At 42.6% G+C, this 17,917-nt stretch overlaps 2 protein-coding genes across 2 annotated transcripts; one reads left to right on the forward strand and one right to left on the reverse strand.

Annotated features, from left to right (window-relative positions):
- Nucleotides 1–5,116: 5,116 nt before the first annotated feature.
- Nucleotides 5,117–15,887, forward strand: LOC128737896 (pro-resilin-like). The gene is made up of 2 exons (XM_053832643.1): nt 5,117–5,134; nt 14,976–15,887. Exons 1-2 carry the CDS (start codon nt 5,117–5,119, stop codon nt 15,885–15,887), a joined length of 930 nt encoding a protein of 309 aa, XP_053688618.1.
- A 171-nt stretch (nt 15,888–16,058) lies between these two features.
- Nucleotides 16,059–17,592, reverse strand: LOC128735435 (phospholipase B1, membrane-associated-like). Its single transcript, XM_053829921.1, has 4 exons — nt 17,018–17,592; nt 16,825–16,953; nt 16,596–16,757; nt 16,059–16,533 (listed from the first exon to the last, which is right to left on the reverse strand). Exons 1-4 carry the CDS (start codon nt 17,590–17,592, stop codon nt 16,059–16,061), a joined length of 1,341 nt encoding a protein of 446 aa, XP_053685896.1.
- Between the last annotated feature and the right edge of the window lie 325 nt (nt 17,593–17,917).

The raw sequence follows: 17,917 nt of genomic DNA on the forward strand, positions 1-17,917 counted from the left end.
AAAAATTGTAGATTAGAACTAGTTCTACAAATGTACCATACATAACATTGTCATATTTGGCTCGGCTAAGACGGTACTGTCAAATGAATCAAAATTGAGTCAAAGTGATCGAAACATCCCTGGTCAACGCATCCGTCAGCATCAATTTGACAGTAAAGCCATGGGAAAACTGTCAGAATAACGCTGACGGACGCGTTGACGCAGCATTCTGTTTGGCCTTTTAGCCACGAGCGCAGCCCATCGCGGCCTACAAGATTGTTGTAAGTACCACCATGGGGGGGATCAGCTTCCTTCAGCGTCCATTATTCGTGTCCGTAAAGAACCAACGAAAGTATTAGTGTTCTGTAGAGCGCATCTCAGTTTTGCACGAATTGGCAATTTACGGGACTTCAGCTGGATACGTAATCCGTAAAAGTCCCGACTCGTGATTGCAATTCGTTGTTCTACTTCGCGGCTTACATCATTGTCACATGTCATGAACGTATCAAGGTATATGAAGGGGGCTTCGAAGCCGCAAGGTTGCCGAGTCTGCTTTGACAAGCTATTGGTCGTGGCTTTTAATCATAGCTATTTGCTTTCAAGAAACTTAAGCACGGGCTTTAATTATTTGGTTGGCTTTTGGCTTGACCAAGAGAGGGTAAAAAACTCTTCTACAGGGTAATAAGTTTGAATACACTTTAAAATGTGTTTAAAAAATGAAAATACAAGATATTCAATCTGAGCCAATTTTTATTGAAACAGTGTTTATTGAGAACCTTTTCGACATATTTGGTGGAACCACCCCCACTTTGTGCCACTTTGTCCAGGGGATTAAGATCCTGGGAGCTGAGAGGCCACCAAGTCTTATCGAGAAAATCAGTCTAATACGCCCGACACCACGCTTGGACGATATTCGCCCCGCTTGCATGATATGTGGGCCGGTGCGCCGTCCTGTTGAAAGTAATGATCTTTCCCGTAGCAGTAGCAGTAGCAGTAGCAGTAGCAGTAGCAGTAGCAGTAGCAGTAGCAGTAGCAGTAGCAGTAGCAGTAGCAGTAGCAGTAGCAGTAGCAGTAGCAGTAGCAGTAGCAGTTGCAGTAGCAGTAGCAGTAGCAGTAGCAGTAGCAGTAGCAGTTGCAGTAGCAGTAGCAGTAGCAGTAGCAGTAGCAGTAGCAGTAGCAGTAGCAGTAGCAGTAGCAGTAGCAGTAGCAGTAGCAGTAGCAGTAGCAGTAGCAGTAGCAGTAGCAGTAGCAGTAGCAGTAGCAGTAGCAGTAGCAGTAGCAGTAGCAGTAGCAGTAGCAGTAGCAGTAGCAGTAGCAGTAGCAGTAGCAGTAGCAGTAGCAGTAGCAGTAGCAGTAGCAGTAGCAGTAGCAGTAGCAGTAGCAGTAGCAGTAGCAGTAGCAGTAGCAGTAGCAGTAGCAGTAGCAGTAGCAGTAGCAGTAGCAGTAGCAGTAGCAGTAGCAGTAGCAGTAGCAGTAGCAGTAGCAGTAGCAGTAGCAGTAGCAGTAGCAGTAGCAGTAGCAGTAGCAGTAGCAGTAGCAGTAGCAGTAGCAGTAGCAGTAGCAGTAGCAGTAGCAGTAGCAGTAGCAGTAGCAGTAGCAGTAGCAGTAGCAGTAGCAGTAGCAGTAGCAGTAGCAGTAGCAGTAGCAGTAGCAGTAGCAGTAGCAGTAGCAGTAGCAGTAGCAGTAGCAGTAGCAGTAGCAGTAGCAGTAGCAGTAGCAGTAGCAGTAGCAGTAGCAGTAGCAGTAGCAGTAGCAGTAGCAGTAGCAGTAGCAGTAGCAGTAGCAGTAGCAGTAGCAGTAGCAGTAGCAGTAGCAGTAGCAGTAGCAGTAGCAGTAGCAGTAGCAGTAGCAGTAGCAGTAGCAGTAGCAGTAGCAGTAGCAGTAGCAGTAGCAGTAGCAGTAGCAGTAGCAGTAGCAGTAGCAGTAGCAGTAGCAGTAGCAGTAGCAGTAGCAGTAGCAGTAGCAGTAGCAGTAGCAGTAGCAGTAGCAGTAGCAGTAGCAGTAGCAGTAGCAGTAGCAGTAGCAGTAGCAGTAGCAGTAGCAGTAGCAGTAGCAGTAGCAGTAGCAGTAGCAGTAGCAGTAGCAGTAGCAGTAGCAGTAGCAGTAGCAGTAGCAGTAGCAGTAGCAGTAGCAGTAGCAGTAGCAGTAGCAGTAGCAGTAGCAGTAGCAGTAGCAGTAGCAGTAGCAGTAGCAGTAGCAGTAGCAGTAGCAGTAGCAGTAGCAGTAGCAGTAGCAGTAGCAGTAGCAGTAGCAGTAGCAGTAGCAGTAGCAGTAGCAGTAGCAGTAGCAGTAGCAGTAGCAGTAGCAGTAGCAGTAGCAGTAGCAGTAGCAGTAGCAGTAGCAGTAGCAGTAGCAGTAGCAGTAGCAGTAGCAGTAGCAGTAGCAGTAGCAGTAGCAGTAGCAGTAGCAGTAGCAGTAGCAGTAGCAGTAGCAGTAGCAGTAGCAGTAGCAGTAGCAGTAGCAGTAGCAGTAGCAGTAGCAGTAAAACAGTTCCACGTGAAATAGGAAAATGACAAAATTTGAACCTTTCTGATTTAGTTGAAACTTTACAAACGTGTTTGATAGGAGGAAATTGCACCTTCCACAGGTTTTGCCGCCATTTTGATTCAAGACTCATTTTTAAAAACGGCGAATTTATTTTCATGTGTATTAAATTTGAAAGATCGATTTTACAACAAACAAAAGTTCTAGAAAATTGATTTCTAAACATGAAAACAATGACACTGAAAAAAAAATTAACCAATTTTTCAAAAATTTGAAAATAAAACCTAAAATTGAGATATCAAAAATATACCATTTTGAACATTTTTAATATTTTTTGGAAATAATAGAAGTAATTTACAACCTTTTAAAAGTTATCCTGAGATCGAACAACTTTCATGGACGGACCTCGTAGAACAACGACTTTCTTGATTTTTTCCAACTTGGGATTTTCAAGTAATATATAACTTTGTAATACAAGTAACAATTCTCTATACCATTTACAACAAAATTGGTCATAATAATTATTTTTCTAAATGTAGCCGTTTTCGAAATGTTCGGAGAAAAAGTTACATTTATTTTAATTTTTTTTGTTGAACACGTCTTTTTCAAATGTTACTCCAGTTGCTCCACTGTTTTCATAAAATTTTTAATAACTACATTTAATTTCCTACAACTTATCCGAATGCACATTATTGATCCAACCTTTCGCTTTTGAGTTGTGGGTATTAAGAAAACTGTATTCGAAAAAACTGGACACGCTGATTAGTTATCTTTTTACCGCGTGACTAAAAATAACAGAAATTTTGACTAAAAATAGTTAATCGGTTTATATCGGTAGAGTTTTACCAAAATAGATTAAGAGATTACAGTGATATCTTTGGAACAAGAGGAAGTAGGCACGGCTGCCTTCAGTATGTTCATGAAAAAATGTTTGCTGTTATAGAATGTTTCAAACAATAATAATTTTTTTGCCGTAGGACTACGCCTTACCGCAGGCTGCCAAAAACTTACTTGCACCGGACGCACAGATTCTGGCGGACTTTTCAAGCATAAAATAATTGCAATCGTTGATTAATAATATTTACTCAATTTCTAACGCATTTCCATTCAATTTTTTCATAAAAGGTTCTCGATTTTGGCAAAATAGGCGACACGCATTTGTTGCCAAATTCGAAATCCAACCGTGTTACTTGAAAAATTCCAAGTTGGAAAAAAATCATGAAAGTCGTTGTTCTACGAAGTCCGTCCATAAACGTTGTTCCATCTCAGGATAACTTTTAAAAGCTTGCAAATTAGGCCATTGCAAATCATTTTAAAAGTTTTTGTTCCCCCCCCTTGGATATTGGCTTGAAAAATCGAGGGGCAAAAACATAATTTGTAGGATATGAGTCAATTTTTTTTCATAAGATTAGTTATCTGTGGGTTCTACAGTCTGGAAAACTCGAAAAATTAGGATACGAGTTGAGTTAACGCTTCTAGCACGAAACAAAAATGGAAATTCAAACAATGGAATTTCCGAAAATCGTCCAAAATTTTTGTTCTTAATTTTTGTCTTTTTTTCGTAGATTTTTGCATAGAAAACAAAAACGTATATATTATAAGCAAGAATAGGTTCGGTTTTCACGTTTAAACTTTAAATAAAAATGCCTAAAACCCATGATTTTTTTTGCTCGATTAAAAAATTCACTTTGTTTTTTTTTCGCCCCCCCTTCAGTGGCCGAACACCGGAAGGACAAAAACTTTATAAAATATTTGTAATGGCCTTACTTCTTTTTTTCCAAAAATTTTTTTTTTAATTTTCAAAAATGGTATATTTTTGCTATCTTGATTTTAAGTTTTATTTTCAAATTTGGTAAAATATTTTTTTCAGTGCATAGTTTTTTCATGTTCAGAAATCAATTTTCTAGAATTTCTGCTTAGACATAATTTTTGTAAAATCGATAGTTTTCGAGACACAATCATTTAAACATAATACACATGGAAATAAATACGCCCCTTTTAATAACGAGGTGGTGGAATTGGTGCCAAAACCTGTGGAAGGTGCATATTTCCTCCTATCAAACACGTTTGTAAAGTTTTATCCAAATCAAAGATTTCAGATTTCAACTTTTTTTGGACGATTTGGCGGGGACTGCTCTTTAGCTACTGATAAACTCGGTTACTATAACTTGAACGAATAGTTCCACCAAACCCACCGTACACTGTCCAGTTTGCTCGAGTTATGAGCAACGTGAGCTACCTACGTTTGCTGACAGTATGAGAAAATGCACCCCATCCTAAGACCCACAACGCCCTTACACTCGGAGTGGATGCGATACGCGGAGAAGAAGGAGCGGGAGAACGCGAGTAGGGGGGCTTTCTTTTGGGCGCACGCTTCGAAGCCTCACCGCAAGAGCACGCGAAAGGCTTCAATCCCGAATCGAAGCAACGGAATCTCCGGTGAGCTTGCCGAAGAAGCTGAGCCTTACGAGCCGGTACAATGGCTATATAAAAGACTAAGCCGGTGGAAACATTTTCGGTATTAATCTCGTCGCAGTGTATCCGTGCAGATCTCGAGCATAGCTTAGCAGGGAGATACGGGGTGAACTTTTTTTTGGCTAGGCTCGGTTGGCTTGTTGTGTGCTGTGTTTTGATTTATTGATCGAGCGCAACAATGATTAAGTTCAGTGTGGTAAGTGAAGCATTTCTCTAACGGGGCGACTAAACTAGCCCGGGCGGCTGCTTTAATGGTTTAAAGTGATAGTGATCTGAAGTGACAGTTTATTGGGACAATGTGCGGAAGCAGCTGGACATTCGTGGTGTAAGGACTGCTCGCAAGTGGACAAAAAGCTCTTGAGTTGTTTATGTGATTTCATTATACTCGAAGTGTATTATGCAATATGGCATTAAAAAGTGATTGACAAGCATTAAGGACTGATCAGATTAGAAATTGATGCTGTTAAGTTAAATCAGATAAGATGTAGTAAAAGTTTCAGTTTAAAGTAATTTGACACGATAATGTGCAACTATAAGATTTTCAACAATGTTGCTAATATTCAACACTGAAACAAAACAATGTGAAACTCTTTCAGATATAAGTGATACGAGTTCTCACTCATATTTCTGAACCACCTGTGCAATAAGTGAAAAATAAGAATAACATTCAGTCATCAAACAGTTTCTCCAATTTTTTTCCAAGTGGTGAAGTTCTTCTAGATGCGAAAGAAACAAATCACAATCCTGATCGACAACTGTTTTTTCTATTGTAAATTTGATTCTATTAAAAAATGTCTTCAAAATCTAGAAAAGATCAATCTATTAAGAAAAGCACCAGCTAGATTAATGATATATTTTTAAAGAATAATTGTTTCAGTAAGTTCAAATAAAATAACTAAATTTGAGGATTTTAGATATATTTAACAAATTTGTTAATTTTCGGTCAGAGTTGTCAACGACATTAAAATGTAGCTAAATCCATAAACTGTTGTACAACCAGCATCAAACACAATTGCATTCACTTTAATTAACTGATACCCACATTCGATGAGGTAACCTCAGCTCAGCCGTCATAATAATTTCTGCCCAGTTTTGCGAACCCCTGCCGGCGATTTACGTTGACTGGCGGTAAAGATCAATTTCAATGCTCATTTCTTTAAATTGCTAGTTTATTGTCGATGGCAAAATGAAAGTGCTCGCACGAAACAGGTCCCGTCCATGGCATCCAACGAGCCTCAATCCCATCAAAATGGGCCGCTCCCGGCCTGACGAAGCCAGCAGCATCGTTCGGTCCAAAGCTCGGAAGAAAACCGGGTCCCCGGTGATACCCCACGGTTTTGTTTCGCATTTCGGTTGGCATTTGTATTTTCTCTACGCCATGCCCAGGCAGAAGTTACGTAACTTTTGCAGTGCTCTTCCGAGCCCAACCTTTCACTCTCGCGGGGATTAACGTTTTTCTTAATCAAGATAAATCGTCATCTAGATTGGACACTCCAACCCAACTGTTTACATATCAAATCGCCGCCACTCATAGACGGATTACTGCATGGCACATTTTGTCGACAATCGATTTACCGCCTTTTCTAAACGACAATTCACCCTTCAGGCAACGTCTTTCAAGACTTCAAGCGTTGTTACAGAAATGAATGAAAGCTCTACAAAAGCATGATACTTTCCGTCATCCATTCTCTTGCGTGTTTATATCGGCTGCAAGCGAGCTTTTTAGCGCGGATTGGTGAACAATCATCTCTCCCAGCATGGTAGTCAACACTTGTGACATGTTCATTCATCAACGAGCGGGCACAGTGCTGTTGTTGTTAGCAGCTCGTAAGAGTGTTATGCTTCTCGTGAGGGGTCTTCCGAAAGGTATGATATAATAATGGCAGGTTTTTTTTTCGGTGTTACTAGGTACTTCCTCTTGCGCAGTCCGCACTTCTCGCGAAGAAGTATACCGACGAATGCTTGCCAAATGAGATACGGGCTTTGAAGAGGCCTCTGCAGCACGTGCATTTTGTGGCGGGAAACCTCTCGGCGAAGCAGATAAACAGCAATTTCCGCTCGAAATGCACGCTTTCGGCGTCCTTTTACTGGAATTTTAAATTAAATACGAACAACCTGACTGCTGATTTAAAAGAATTCAATTCTCAATTTGAAGAGATTGATTTTATAATGATAAACTGCAATCTTTTATCGACTGGTAATTCATTCGATGGAGTTTCTTTCAGCTGTGCAGTCTTAAAAAGCAGAAAAACGGTGTTTTTCTCTATCACCTACGTTTCGAATAATTTTTATTCTTTATCAAGGTTCGAGAATGGATCATTTCTTTATCAGGTGGCTAATATGTATACGTGATGTTGAAGTGACCATGTAATGATGAGCCACCTGACAAAGAAATGGTCCATTCTCGAGCCTTGATAAAGAATATAAATTATTCGAAATGTAGGTGAAAGAGAAAAACACCGAAAAACGCTTTTTAAGACTGCAAAGCCGAAAGAAACTTCATTATAATGATTAAAATACAAACTTATAGTAAAAATGTCAAAAATAAGAACGGTTCTTGATTTGAAAGCACTTACTCGATATTTTTTCTTGCAACAAAATTATTATTTTGAGAAAAATCTGCTTTTGAAACTCGAAAAATTAGTAGGTAATTTTTCTGTAAGAACATAGCTTCCCGTACAACCAGACCTTCGCAAAGCCAAAAGGTCCAGCGTCACGTTTTGCGGGAGCAAGCCACACTCTGCTTGAGGCTCCACGATTCCAAAAAGCGTTAGCCAAGGACCATAAGAATTGTTTAGGGCAATTGAAAAAATAGGATGGTCTTGCTGTTACTACTAGGGAAACGATGGAAGTTCCTATGAACACACATTTCCCCGCTTCAACAGTGACCACTTGACGCGACATTGATGAGCAGCAGCAAGGTACTTTCACAATTCGGACGAGATTGTATTATCCGAGTTCATCAACCTCTTTCGTGTCAACTTTACATTGGGACATATCCCGGCGAACTGGCGAAAACGTAAGGTGGCGTTCATATGCAAGGCAAGTGTAAAAGATAAAACCATGCCTAAAGCCTTCAGATCGATTAGTCAGACATCAACGCTTCTCAAGTTGACGGAAAAAATCACGAATGATAACATCCGTAATGAGTTCTTATAGAACACTCCTTTGCATGGCAATCAACATGCTTACCAGCGCGGTAAAACTACGGAAACCGCACCTCATTATCTAGCGACGCTGATTGAAAAGTCACTCCAATGTCCAATACTAAGAGTTGGCACTTTGTGCTTTTTTCGATATTAAAGGCGCGATCGACAACACGTCCTTCGCTTCGCAATTAAAATTAAGATTTTCTCAACAAACGAACCCACCGAACTGTGTCAAACAGCGAATTCACAGCCTCATTAGAAGATACGTCGATCACGGTTTCAGCGATCAAAGGATGTCTTCTACGAAGAGTTCTCTCCCTCTTACCTTGGTCACTAGGGATGGACGCACGCTTGCAGCTCACTGTTTGGCAAAACCAGGGAACTGAACCTCAACTATCCCTTTGGTCACACACTACTATTACACGACTTAGACTCACATATGCTGCTTTCGTGACAGTGCAACTAAAAGCTAAACAAAGTTCAACGTGCACAACACCAACTGCAGCCATGGAGGCAATGCTACACATGCTGCTCTTACATCTTTATGTGCAGAAGAAAGCAGAGCTCGGTGCACTAAAGTTTTAGAGGCGTCAAAACATACTTGAAGTGGACCTGGTTCATCTTCACGTACTAAGGAAGTTCAAAATATCACTCTTAGTAACGGCAGATCTTGATTGGATGGAGGCACGGCCTAGCGTAAATGTTCTATATAGCGTGATTGACACAGATCACACTATATGGCATAATGGAGGACCCGTTCTACCATCTGGTACCGTCTGTTCCTTTATAAATGGATAAAAAATGGAGGTCTGAACATGATCCGTAGTCTACGGACCTGGAATAAAGGAATCGTTTCCACTAGGTTAATAGCCCATAATTTTCCAAGTATAAACATGCGAAAATCGGTATTTTTACGGACAGCTAGGCTTCACTACAAACTCTCAAACCCACTAAATGTGCAGCTTTAAGAAAACTTTTCTGCCAGAACCAAGCTTCATTATTCTTAGTTTCTGGACAATGCGGAATCGAGGGAACTGAGCTTACTGGCAGCCATGCGAGACAAGGATCAGCTCAGCAATTTATTGAACCCGAGCTGTTTCTGGGAAGATCCATAACCGCCGTAAAAGGCAAACTACTGACCTGGATAAAGCTAGAAATAGCATCCCAGCATCGCATCTGCTCTGCGCCTGTGGAACTCTTGCGTTTTTCAGATACAAGTCTTTCGGAAGCTACCTGTTAACTCCATACTCAGTGTAAAAAGTCCAACTCAAGAAGATTTATAGTTTAATTGGAGTTAGTTGGGGATGAATTGAACCCACCCAGTTAGCTTTGGGGTGCTTTGGGATGCTGGCCTACCAAGCCAGTCGTCGTATGTTCAAATCTCGGCTGGGAGGTACTGCTATAGAGTCAGTAGGATCGTTGCACTAGACCCGTAATTATCCTGTACTCTAATAACCGGCTGCGAAGTCTATCGCTAAAGAAGGGTCAAATTCACAACAGGTCGTTTATACCCTTGGCTTTGCTTTTTTTGAGGTTGAATTGGAGCACAGTCTTAAAACTATCCAGCTCAACTCCTTCAATGGGTATGAGCAATTTATAAACTGTGTACAGCAATTCGAGGCCAACTACAAAAAAAACTATCTGCAAGGCTACAGTCAAGTAAGAGAAAATAGAATTTATTACTGAAAACCTGTAATTTATGCTAGGCCATATTGATATTCTAGCATTTTCTCCTAGATCTGAAACAAAAATTATAGCTCACTTCACCGAGAAAAATCAATTTAAATCCGAAAAAAATAACGTACGGTGAATAAAAAAGACCACAAAAATTATTGCTATATCATCAGTACAAGGCATGACGTGGTAAAATAAAGCCATCATACATTATCAAAATTCATTGTTGTCATAAAATAGAGCTAGAACAATTTTGCTAAAAATTTAAATTGATTAATCAAATGAATTTATTTTCTGAAGCAATTGGTTTCCGAAATTTGCACTATTTCGAAGGCGCGTTCGTTTTAAGCGCGTATCATCCCAATACACACGATAGAATTTAATGTGCATATGCTGCACAACTTCGAAAACTGCTGAAATTTTCTATTTATTCATTCAGACGGCCTACAGTAAATCTAGAACTTTTCTTTTCATGCCTTTCAAGTAAAAAAAAGTAGGATGGTTGGCTGATTTAGAATTTCAGTGTACCGTGTTTTACGCTTTATAGTTTTGAAGAATGGAACGAAAAGCTGCCTCTGTTTATGGTGCCTGCTGTCAAGCAGCGAAGAATTCAGCTAACTTTATTATTGCTTTTAATGGAACGTAATAAAACTACTTACGTTTACACATTACTTTTAATGAGTTTGTAAAAATCCCCTGAAAATGCAGAAGCCACAACCAAACCAGGTTTAAAGCAACAATAACAATAATTCTGTGGCTTGCTCTCGAAGATAGAAATTTAATCTCCAAAATGAGCGAAATTTTGTCATTTATATTTACTAAAAAGCATGCAGCACTATGTTGAACAGCATACCACAATAGATCCAAATAGTGGTCGCAGTGGTCTAACCTTCCGACAAAAAAAAGATAAACTGTAGACAAGATAAGTCTGATCCGTTTCCCGGAAAAACCGTTCTCGTTCATGATTCTCCATAGTTCTCTGTGATCAATAGATGGAAATAGTTCTTCGATAAACACCCAAATGGCGATGTTCCAGAAGGAGGCGGAATGGAAGTTAACCTATGAATGCCGATGGACGCTAGTAATGTACCAGCACCTGATCTCTAAGATGTCAAACGAGAAATCGAGCTGCTCAAGACCAACAAAGCCGCTGCGCTGGTAAGGACCAGCTACCGGCAGAGCTTTATAAACCGCCGAGCCGAGAAACGCTGGCAATGGCCCTTATTGGGTTTTATCCAAGATTTGCAAGGGGGAAATGCTACCGGAAGAATTGACGGAAAGAGTGGATTGTCCCATCTACAAAAAGGGTGATCGGCTCGACTGCTGCAACCATCGCGGTATAACGCTGGTAAATGCCGCCTACATAGTATTCTCCCAGATCCTGTTGTGCTGACTGGCAGCGATTACACAGGGTTTCGTAGGAAACTATCAGGCCGGCTTCATGGGGGCTCGCGCCATTATGAGCCAATTTTGTACCATTCAACAGATCTTGTAGAAATGTCGGAAGCACAACATGCCGATACATCAATTTCAAAACAGCATACGATACAATCGATCGGAGCCAGCTATGACAGATAATGAACGAACACAGTTTGCGGGATAAACTGACACGACTGATCAGAGCTACAATCGATCGAGTGATGTGTTTCGTGCGCAGCTCGAGGACACCCTCGAGTCCCTTTGAGACGCGGCGCCGGTTGAGACAAGGTGACGGCTTATCCTGCATACTGTTCAACATCACTCTTGTGGGGGTGATCCGACGAGCAGGCATAGCAACGAGAGGCACGATTTTCTCTAAGGATAGCCAACTCCTAGGCTTTGCAGATGATTTTGACATGACAGCCAGAAACTTTGCGACGACGTAGGCAATCTACGCCAGACTGAAAGCGGAGTCAAGGAGGATTGGACTAAAAATAAATACGTCGAAGACCAAATATATGAAAGGAAGAGGCTCGAAAGAAACAAACGCGCGCCTCCCACGGAATGTAACAGTTCTCGGCGATGAACTAAAATAGTTGGTGAGATCATGAATTTGGGATCGCTGGCGACCGCCGACAGCAACACTAGGAAAGAGATCCAGCGGCGCATCCAAGCGGGAAATCGAGTCTACTTTGCCCTTCGCGAAACGCTACAATCAAGAAGCATACGCTGCCGTATGAAGCTGAAAATATACAAAACTCTTATTAGACCGGTAGTTCTTTATGAACTTGAAACTATGACGCTGCTTGCGAAAGACATACGCGCCCTTGCCATGTGCGAGAGAAGGGTGCTGCGGACAATATTTGGCGGAGTACACACTGAAATGCCGAGCTACACTGCTTGTAGAAATTACCGTCGTGAATCTAGCGAAAATCGGTAGGCTACGGTGGGCCGGACACGTCGTAAGGATGCCGGACAACAGTGTGACGACTGGGAAATTGGCGACGAGTCGCCCAAGATCGAGTTGAATGGAGACGACTGCTTGAAACAGCTCGAGCCACTCTGGCTTTATGCTGTTGACGACGACGATGATGTAATGATTTCGACACTTAAAACCAAGAGCTGCAAGAAAACCTGGGGCAACTCTTGGTTTTGTCATCCAATTGTGTTCTCTTTCAAAAAAAATTAGGTGATTGGGAGAAAAGGCCTTGTTAACATTTACAGTCTTAGTCTTATCAGAATAACCACAAATTCGAGAGATCAGAGATTCCCAACGTGCAACTGGAAAGAGCCGGGAGGCTCGCAAACCATCACCGACGCGGCGCTCTGGAACCGCGGCATGTTTATGTGGGGCGGGGGGATGCTTGCCAACGTCGGCGCCCACAGCCGATCATTTTGGACATTGTGCGGCTGTTGCAAGATGAAGAGTTTCTCATCAGAAAAAACGAACTCCTGACCAGCGTGCCGCGAAGATATCAGTTTTGCTCTGTCCAGCCTCTTCTTCGTTATAGTTACCCCGTGAACCTTGCATTTCTTGTACGGCTTGCATCCCAGGTCCTTCGCCATGATGGTGTGAGCAGTCCCGATCGACACATCCAGGTCAACAGTGGGCTTCCGTATCGAGCGGTTCATTTTTCGACAAACCCGTTCCCTCACTTCCTTGATCCGCTGGTGTCCTAGCCGAACGTGACCGCCCGGATCTAGCGCGGTCCTTGGCCAAGCCCGTCTCCCGGAACCTACGGGTGGTGGTATAGATGAAATTCCGCTTCACCCCGTGGGATTTCAACTACCGAAATATGTCGCCGGGTCGCTCACCTCTCGCAAACAACTTTACTACGACGTTGCGGTACTCCTTCACCGCGCGCGGTAGACAAATAACAAATGACATCAAGTCGACACCTTGCGCGTCGGTTAGCCTATATATAAGGCTAAAGCTGACACCAATACCTATACACAGAATGCACATGATGCGCACCTACACAACGATGAAAAGATGTATTCGAACTTATTGAACACCAGTTGATCAGAACCGAACGTACCAGAAGTCTCTTGTGCCAGTACTGGTATTTCGGTACTGGAAAATCAGTCGGTAGTACCGGTATTCCCGGTTCCAGAGTTCCCATTATCCTCGTTTTAATTGGCTGTCAGTCTATTGATAGTAGAACAAATTTTGTAATCTTTCCAACGTTTCAACTGTGTATTTCTATTCTACTATCAATAGACTGATAGCCAATTAAAACGAGAATATTAAATTCTACAGTCGACATAACAAATCCAGTTCCCATTATCCCAACTCTAATACCGACCTCCTTCGGCGCCTCACAAAGCTACGTCCAAAAAGACAAGGCAAACAAGTCATTATGATACGCTTCCTAGTGCCAGAGAATGCTCTCTACTGCGCTGTTGATAGCCATTTTGATGGTACTCCAACATTCCTCGAGAAGGGCTTCTTCCAGTTTATCCTGTTTCGACAGTGCAAGCTTCGAGTTCACAACAGAGTGTTTATGGTACATCCTTAGCATCACTAGGTAGTGGTCTGAGTCAACGATAGTACTCCGACCGGATCTAACATCAATGAATATCTAAGAAGTGCCGGTAATCTATCAAAACGTAGTCAATCTGGGTTCAGGCATCATCCCAGATGACCACCAGGTGTATTTGCTCACAAGTGTGTGCTAGAAGAAGGTACTACGTACAGCCATGTTGTTAGAGGCTGCAAAGTTGTTAAATCTAAGGCCCATTTCGTTGGCGAGGTGGTGTGCGCTGAATCCTTTAAACCCCGGTTTGCATTCCTGATTGTGACTGACCTGACTTTGAAGAGTCCGATTATGTTTCCGCATCTCACCCATCACTAAGCTGTATTTAGCTCTTGTATATTGTAGCAGTTCCGGTAGATGGTATGACCATCACTACAATACTACATACTACAGCACTCGAGTGCTCTCGTGGAAGATAACAGATCAACCGTTCTACGCCCCAAGTTTGCAATCCACACTCCATTTTCATCTATTCCGATTCTTCTGGTCCGAATTTTCTTGATGTTTGCAGCTTGCAAAACCTGCGGCATCAATCCCCTTCCTCGCTGGAGGATCATGACCTCACTGAAATGAAAATGATGATCGGCCGGCCCTAATAGGGAGATCCGACACCGTTTTATGCCGCTCCTAAGATGAAAAACATACACTCAGAGCTCAAAAAAGTCGTCCTATCAGTATACGGCCAAGTTCCAACCGGCACAAATCTTCCACACAATTATAACGAACGCGCTGCACGAGCCCTGATTTGAATTTTCACCGGGGTTGTATTTTGTCGCTCCTCAAATGCCGAAAAACAGTTAAAAAGTGTCGTAAATAAATAAAATGTCGACGATAAATTATCGAAGTGCATTAGTAGGTATTTTTAAACCCTCAATTGATCAACCGGGTACACCTGTACCCCTGTCAAAATTTTCGAGTTCCAGTTTCGGACTGTTCCTTTTAAAATGTCGTCAAAAGACTTGAAATACTCGTTATTCACATAATTTTACGTATATTGAAACGATTAAATAACAACTTTTATTTTCTTAACCGGGTGCTTCAACTGCTAGAATTTTATCGGATTTTCGGTCAGTCGATTTAGGGTTAATAAAGAATAGTCAAGAATCATAGTAGGACCCTACAAACAATCATTCCTTCAAATGAGGTTGTATTGAAATGAATAGTCACTGTTTTTAGTAGTTATAAAATAATATTGTAGCATCTAATATTCAGTTAATCAAAAATGAAACTAATAATAATTTAAATTTTCTATTCTCAGATGACCACTCTTGTGTTCGTGGCTGCAGTGTGCGCCGAACCACCTGTAGGCGGTGGTTACTCCTACTCCGGTGGCCACAGCCATTCGCATGACGATTCCGACGGAGGCTACATTGCGGTTAACAACGGACATCAAACGTCGGAAGGACTTCACGTCGATCCTCATTTGCTTCATAAAGTGAAGGAAATTTTGGTAGAACATGAAAACAGCGGAGGAGGATCATCCTCTTACAGTGGCGGACACTCCGTTCCTTCGACCTCCTATGGAGTTCCATCGTCATCATACGGCCCACCATCCCACTCGTACGGACCACCACCATCTCCGGTCTACGGTGTCCCTTACTCCGGTGGACATTCATCCCGCGTGACTGGAGTCGAACTTGGCCACGTACGCCAAGGAATTCAATTAGCTCAGTACTACAAGGCTCACAGTGCACACTCCTATCCATCTCACTCATACTCTGCTCCGTCAGTGTCACATTCTTCCTACTCTGCTCCATCGTTCGCTTCCCACTCATATTCAGCCCCGTCTCTTTCATCCCATTCTTATTCAGGCCCGTCTCTTTCATCCCACTCATACTCAGCACCGTCTGTTTCATCCCATTCCCATTCTTCGCACTCTTCATATTCGGTTCCGTCGTCAAGTTACGGCGTTCCTTCGGCGTCGTATAGCGCGCCATCATCTTCATACGGAGTTCCTTCTTTCAGCAGCGGCAGCAGCAGCGGCCATTACCGTGCACCGTCGGCTATATACGGAGCTCCATCACATTCATCCGTAACCGGCTTCCGTCCATCACCAGCCTATCACGCACCATCCACCAGCTACCATGCCTCTCCGGCAATCAGCTATCACGCTCCAGTTGCAGTCTATTCAGCTCCACGGCCTGTCTATGGCGTTCCTTATCATCATTAAAATAGGCTTATACCTAATCATACACACATCTAAGTCATTCTACCATGCGGAGCTAATTTATTTACGTGATTTCAGTCCCGTTGCCACCACACGTTACATTGAAGAATAAAAAAACATTGTTACTCTAAAATAACAAATAAAATAACATTTAATTTATTCCGAAATTTACAGTCAGCTATTGTAATATGTCCGAATGTACGGATTCTGCTCAGTTGGACACTTGAACTCCTCGAACAGTTCCCGCAATCCCAAGGTCTTCGTTCGCGTTGTTTCCATCATATTGTTCCACAGTCCGTTTGCCGACAGAGCGTGCCCCTTTTGACTCAGATGCACACAATCGATCGACATCATCGAGATGTCCGGCCTGCCATCGTGCCGGTAAAACACACTGGCCTCTTTGAAGAATGGCTGGTACACAACCGTAAAGTCATCGCTGTGAAAATCGGTCATATAACTAACGCGCTCCATTATGGCAACGAATTTTCGTTCCAGCTGACGGTACAGGTTTCTCCGGTCGGAATATCGCGGCCCAAACAGGCAGGAACACTCGATTGGTCGCGTTAGCTTGCAGGAAAAGGGAAGCTGTGCTTTGTCCATGGAAAACGACAGACTAACCAGAGGCGACGGAACTAGGTTTACGATGGTTCTAAAATAAAGTATGCCGGTTAATAAAAATTAACGATTATATTGTTTGTGTTTGTTACGTACCTTGGCATATTTTGCCTCAAATAGAGCAGCGTTTTAATCAAATATTTCTCCTGCACTTCGTTGATCCACTCGGTGGCATTTGTTTGGTAGCACACATCCGAACAGAAATCGTTGCCACCGATCATGAAAGTCAGCAGTTTCCAGTGCTTTTCCCATCGAACTCTGCGGAATGCATTCGAAAATCCTACTCTGTCAAATAACTCTATTCTCTAATACGAAAAATCATTACCTCGGATCTATTTTCATCCGTTCCACCAGTTTAGCCGCATTGTAGGGCATATCGGTTGTGGTAGCAATATTTTCCGCCACATTGAACTGAGCCGAATGATGCACATTGTACGAGTCGAACAACGAGTACCTGTAGGTAAGCCACCCGATAGATAATGTTGCCAATATTTTAACATTCTGAATAGCATCCTTACCCGAAAAGCTTCGGATTGAACTCCTTCAAAATGTTCGGCAACGTGAGATGGGTGCGCCAGGTCCCCTGACCGCCGATGCACCAGGCCAATCCTCGATTTTCAATCAAGAGCTCCCACAAAGCAACGGAATTCGCAGCCGTGGCACTTGTCAGCGAATCTCCAATGGCGGAGATTATGTCGATATCCCCCGGTCTCAATTTATGAACACTGGTCGGAACCTGCCGGCTCCGGTAGCCCTTGGTGTCGCACGGAAAAGGAACATTCGGCATCACATGCGACTGCAGAAATTCGCCCCGCATCCGGCCTCCGGTGGGCCCCAGCAGGCGATTGTACACCTCGCGAAAGCCTCGATAAAACATGCGAATCGGCATCGAGGCATCCAGTTTGCTCGTCACAATATGGTTCTCGTATTCGTGCGTTCCGGTTAAATTTTTCAGAATGTTGCCCCTCTGCCTGTTGATCGGACTCTGGGCCCGTGCCGCTGGCGCTAGTAAAAGCACGAGCAGCAGCACTGGCAGCGATGGTGACAGCTTTTTTCTCCCGTATGAATCCATCTGCAAAATTGTGTCGTACATTAGGATTACAGAAATCCGATCTGCGGGACATGAAATTAATAGGAAGGGGGGACGAAAAAGTTATCGAAAACTGTATGCAGTATCAGACGGTTAGTTACGAGATTATTTGCTATTCGATGTTTCAATATTCCTCAACATAATATCATTTCGAAAAATAATTGCGACTCTCAGCTGCTTTCTATAATGGTAATTAAAACAGATGGAGGTAGTGGTAGAAGAAAGTAATAAAATTTAGGAGCTTATTGTACACTACGAGAAAGCCACGTCGTTCTTTTTATGATACGGTTCTTTATTTGTATATTTTATTTTCACTTGCTTTCTAAGC

This window comes from Sabethes cyaneus, chromosome 2 (genome assembly GCF_943734655.1).
Source record: "Sabethes cyaneus chromosome 2, idSabCyanKW18_F2, whole genome shotgun sequence".
Taxonomy (NCBI): Eukaryota; Metazoa; Arthropoda; class Insecta; order Diptera; family Culicidae; genus Sabethes; species Sabethes cyaneus.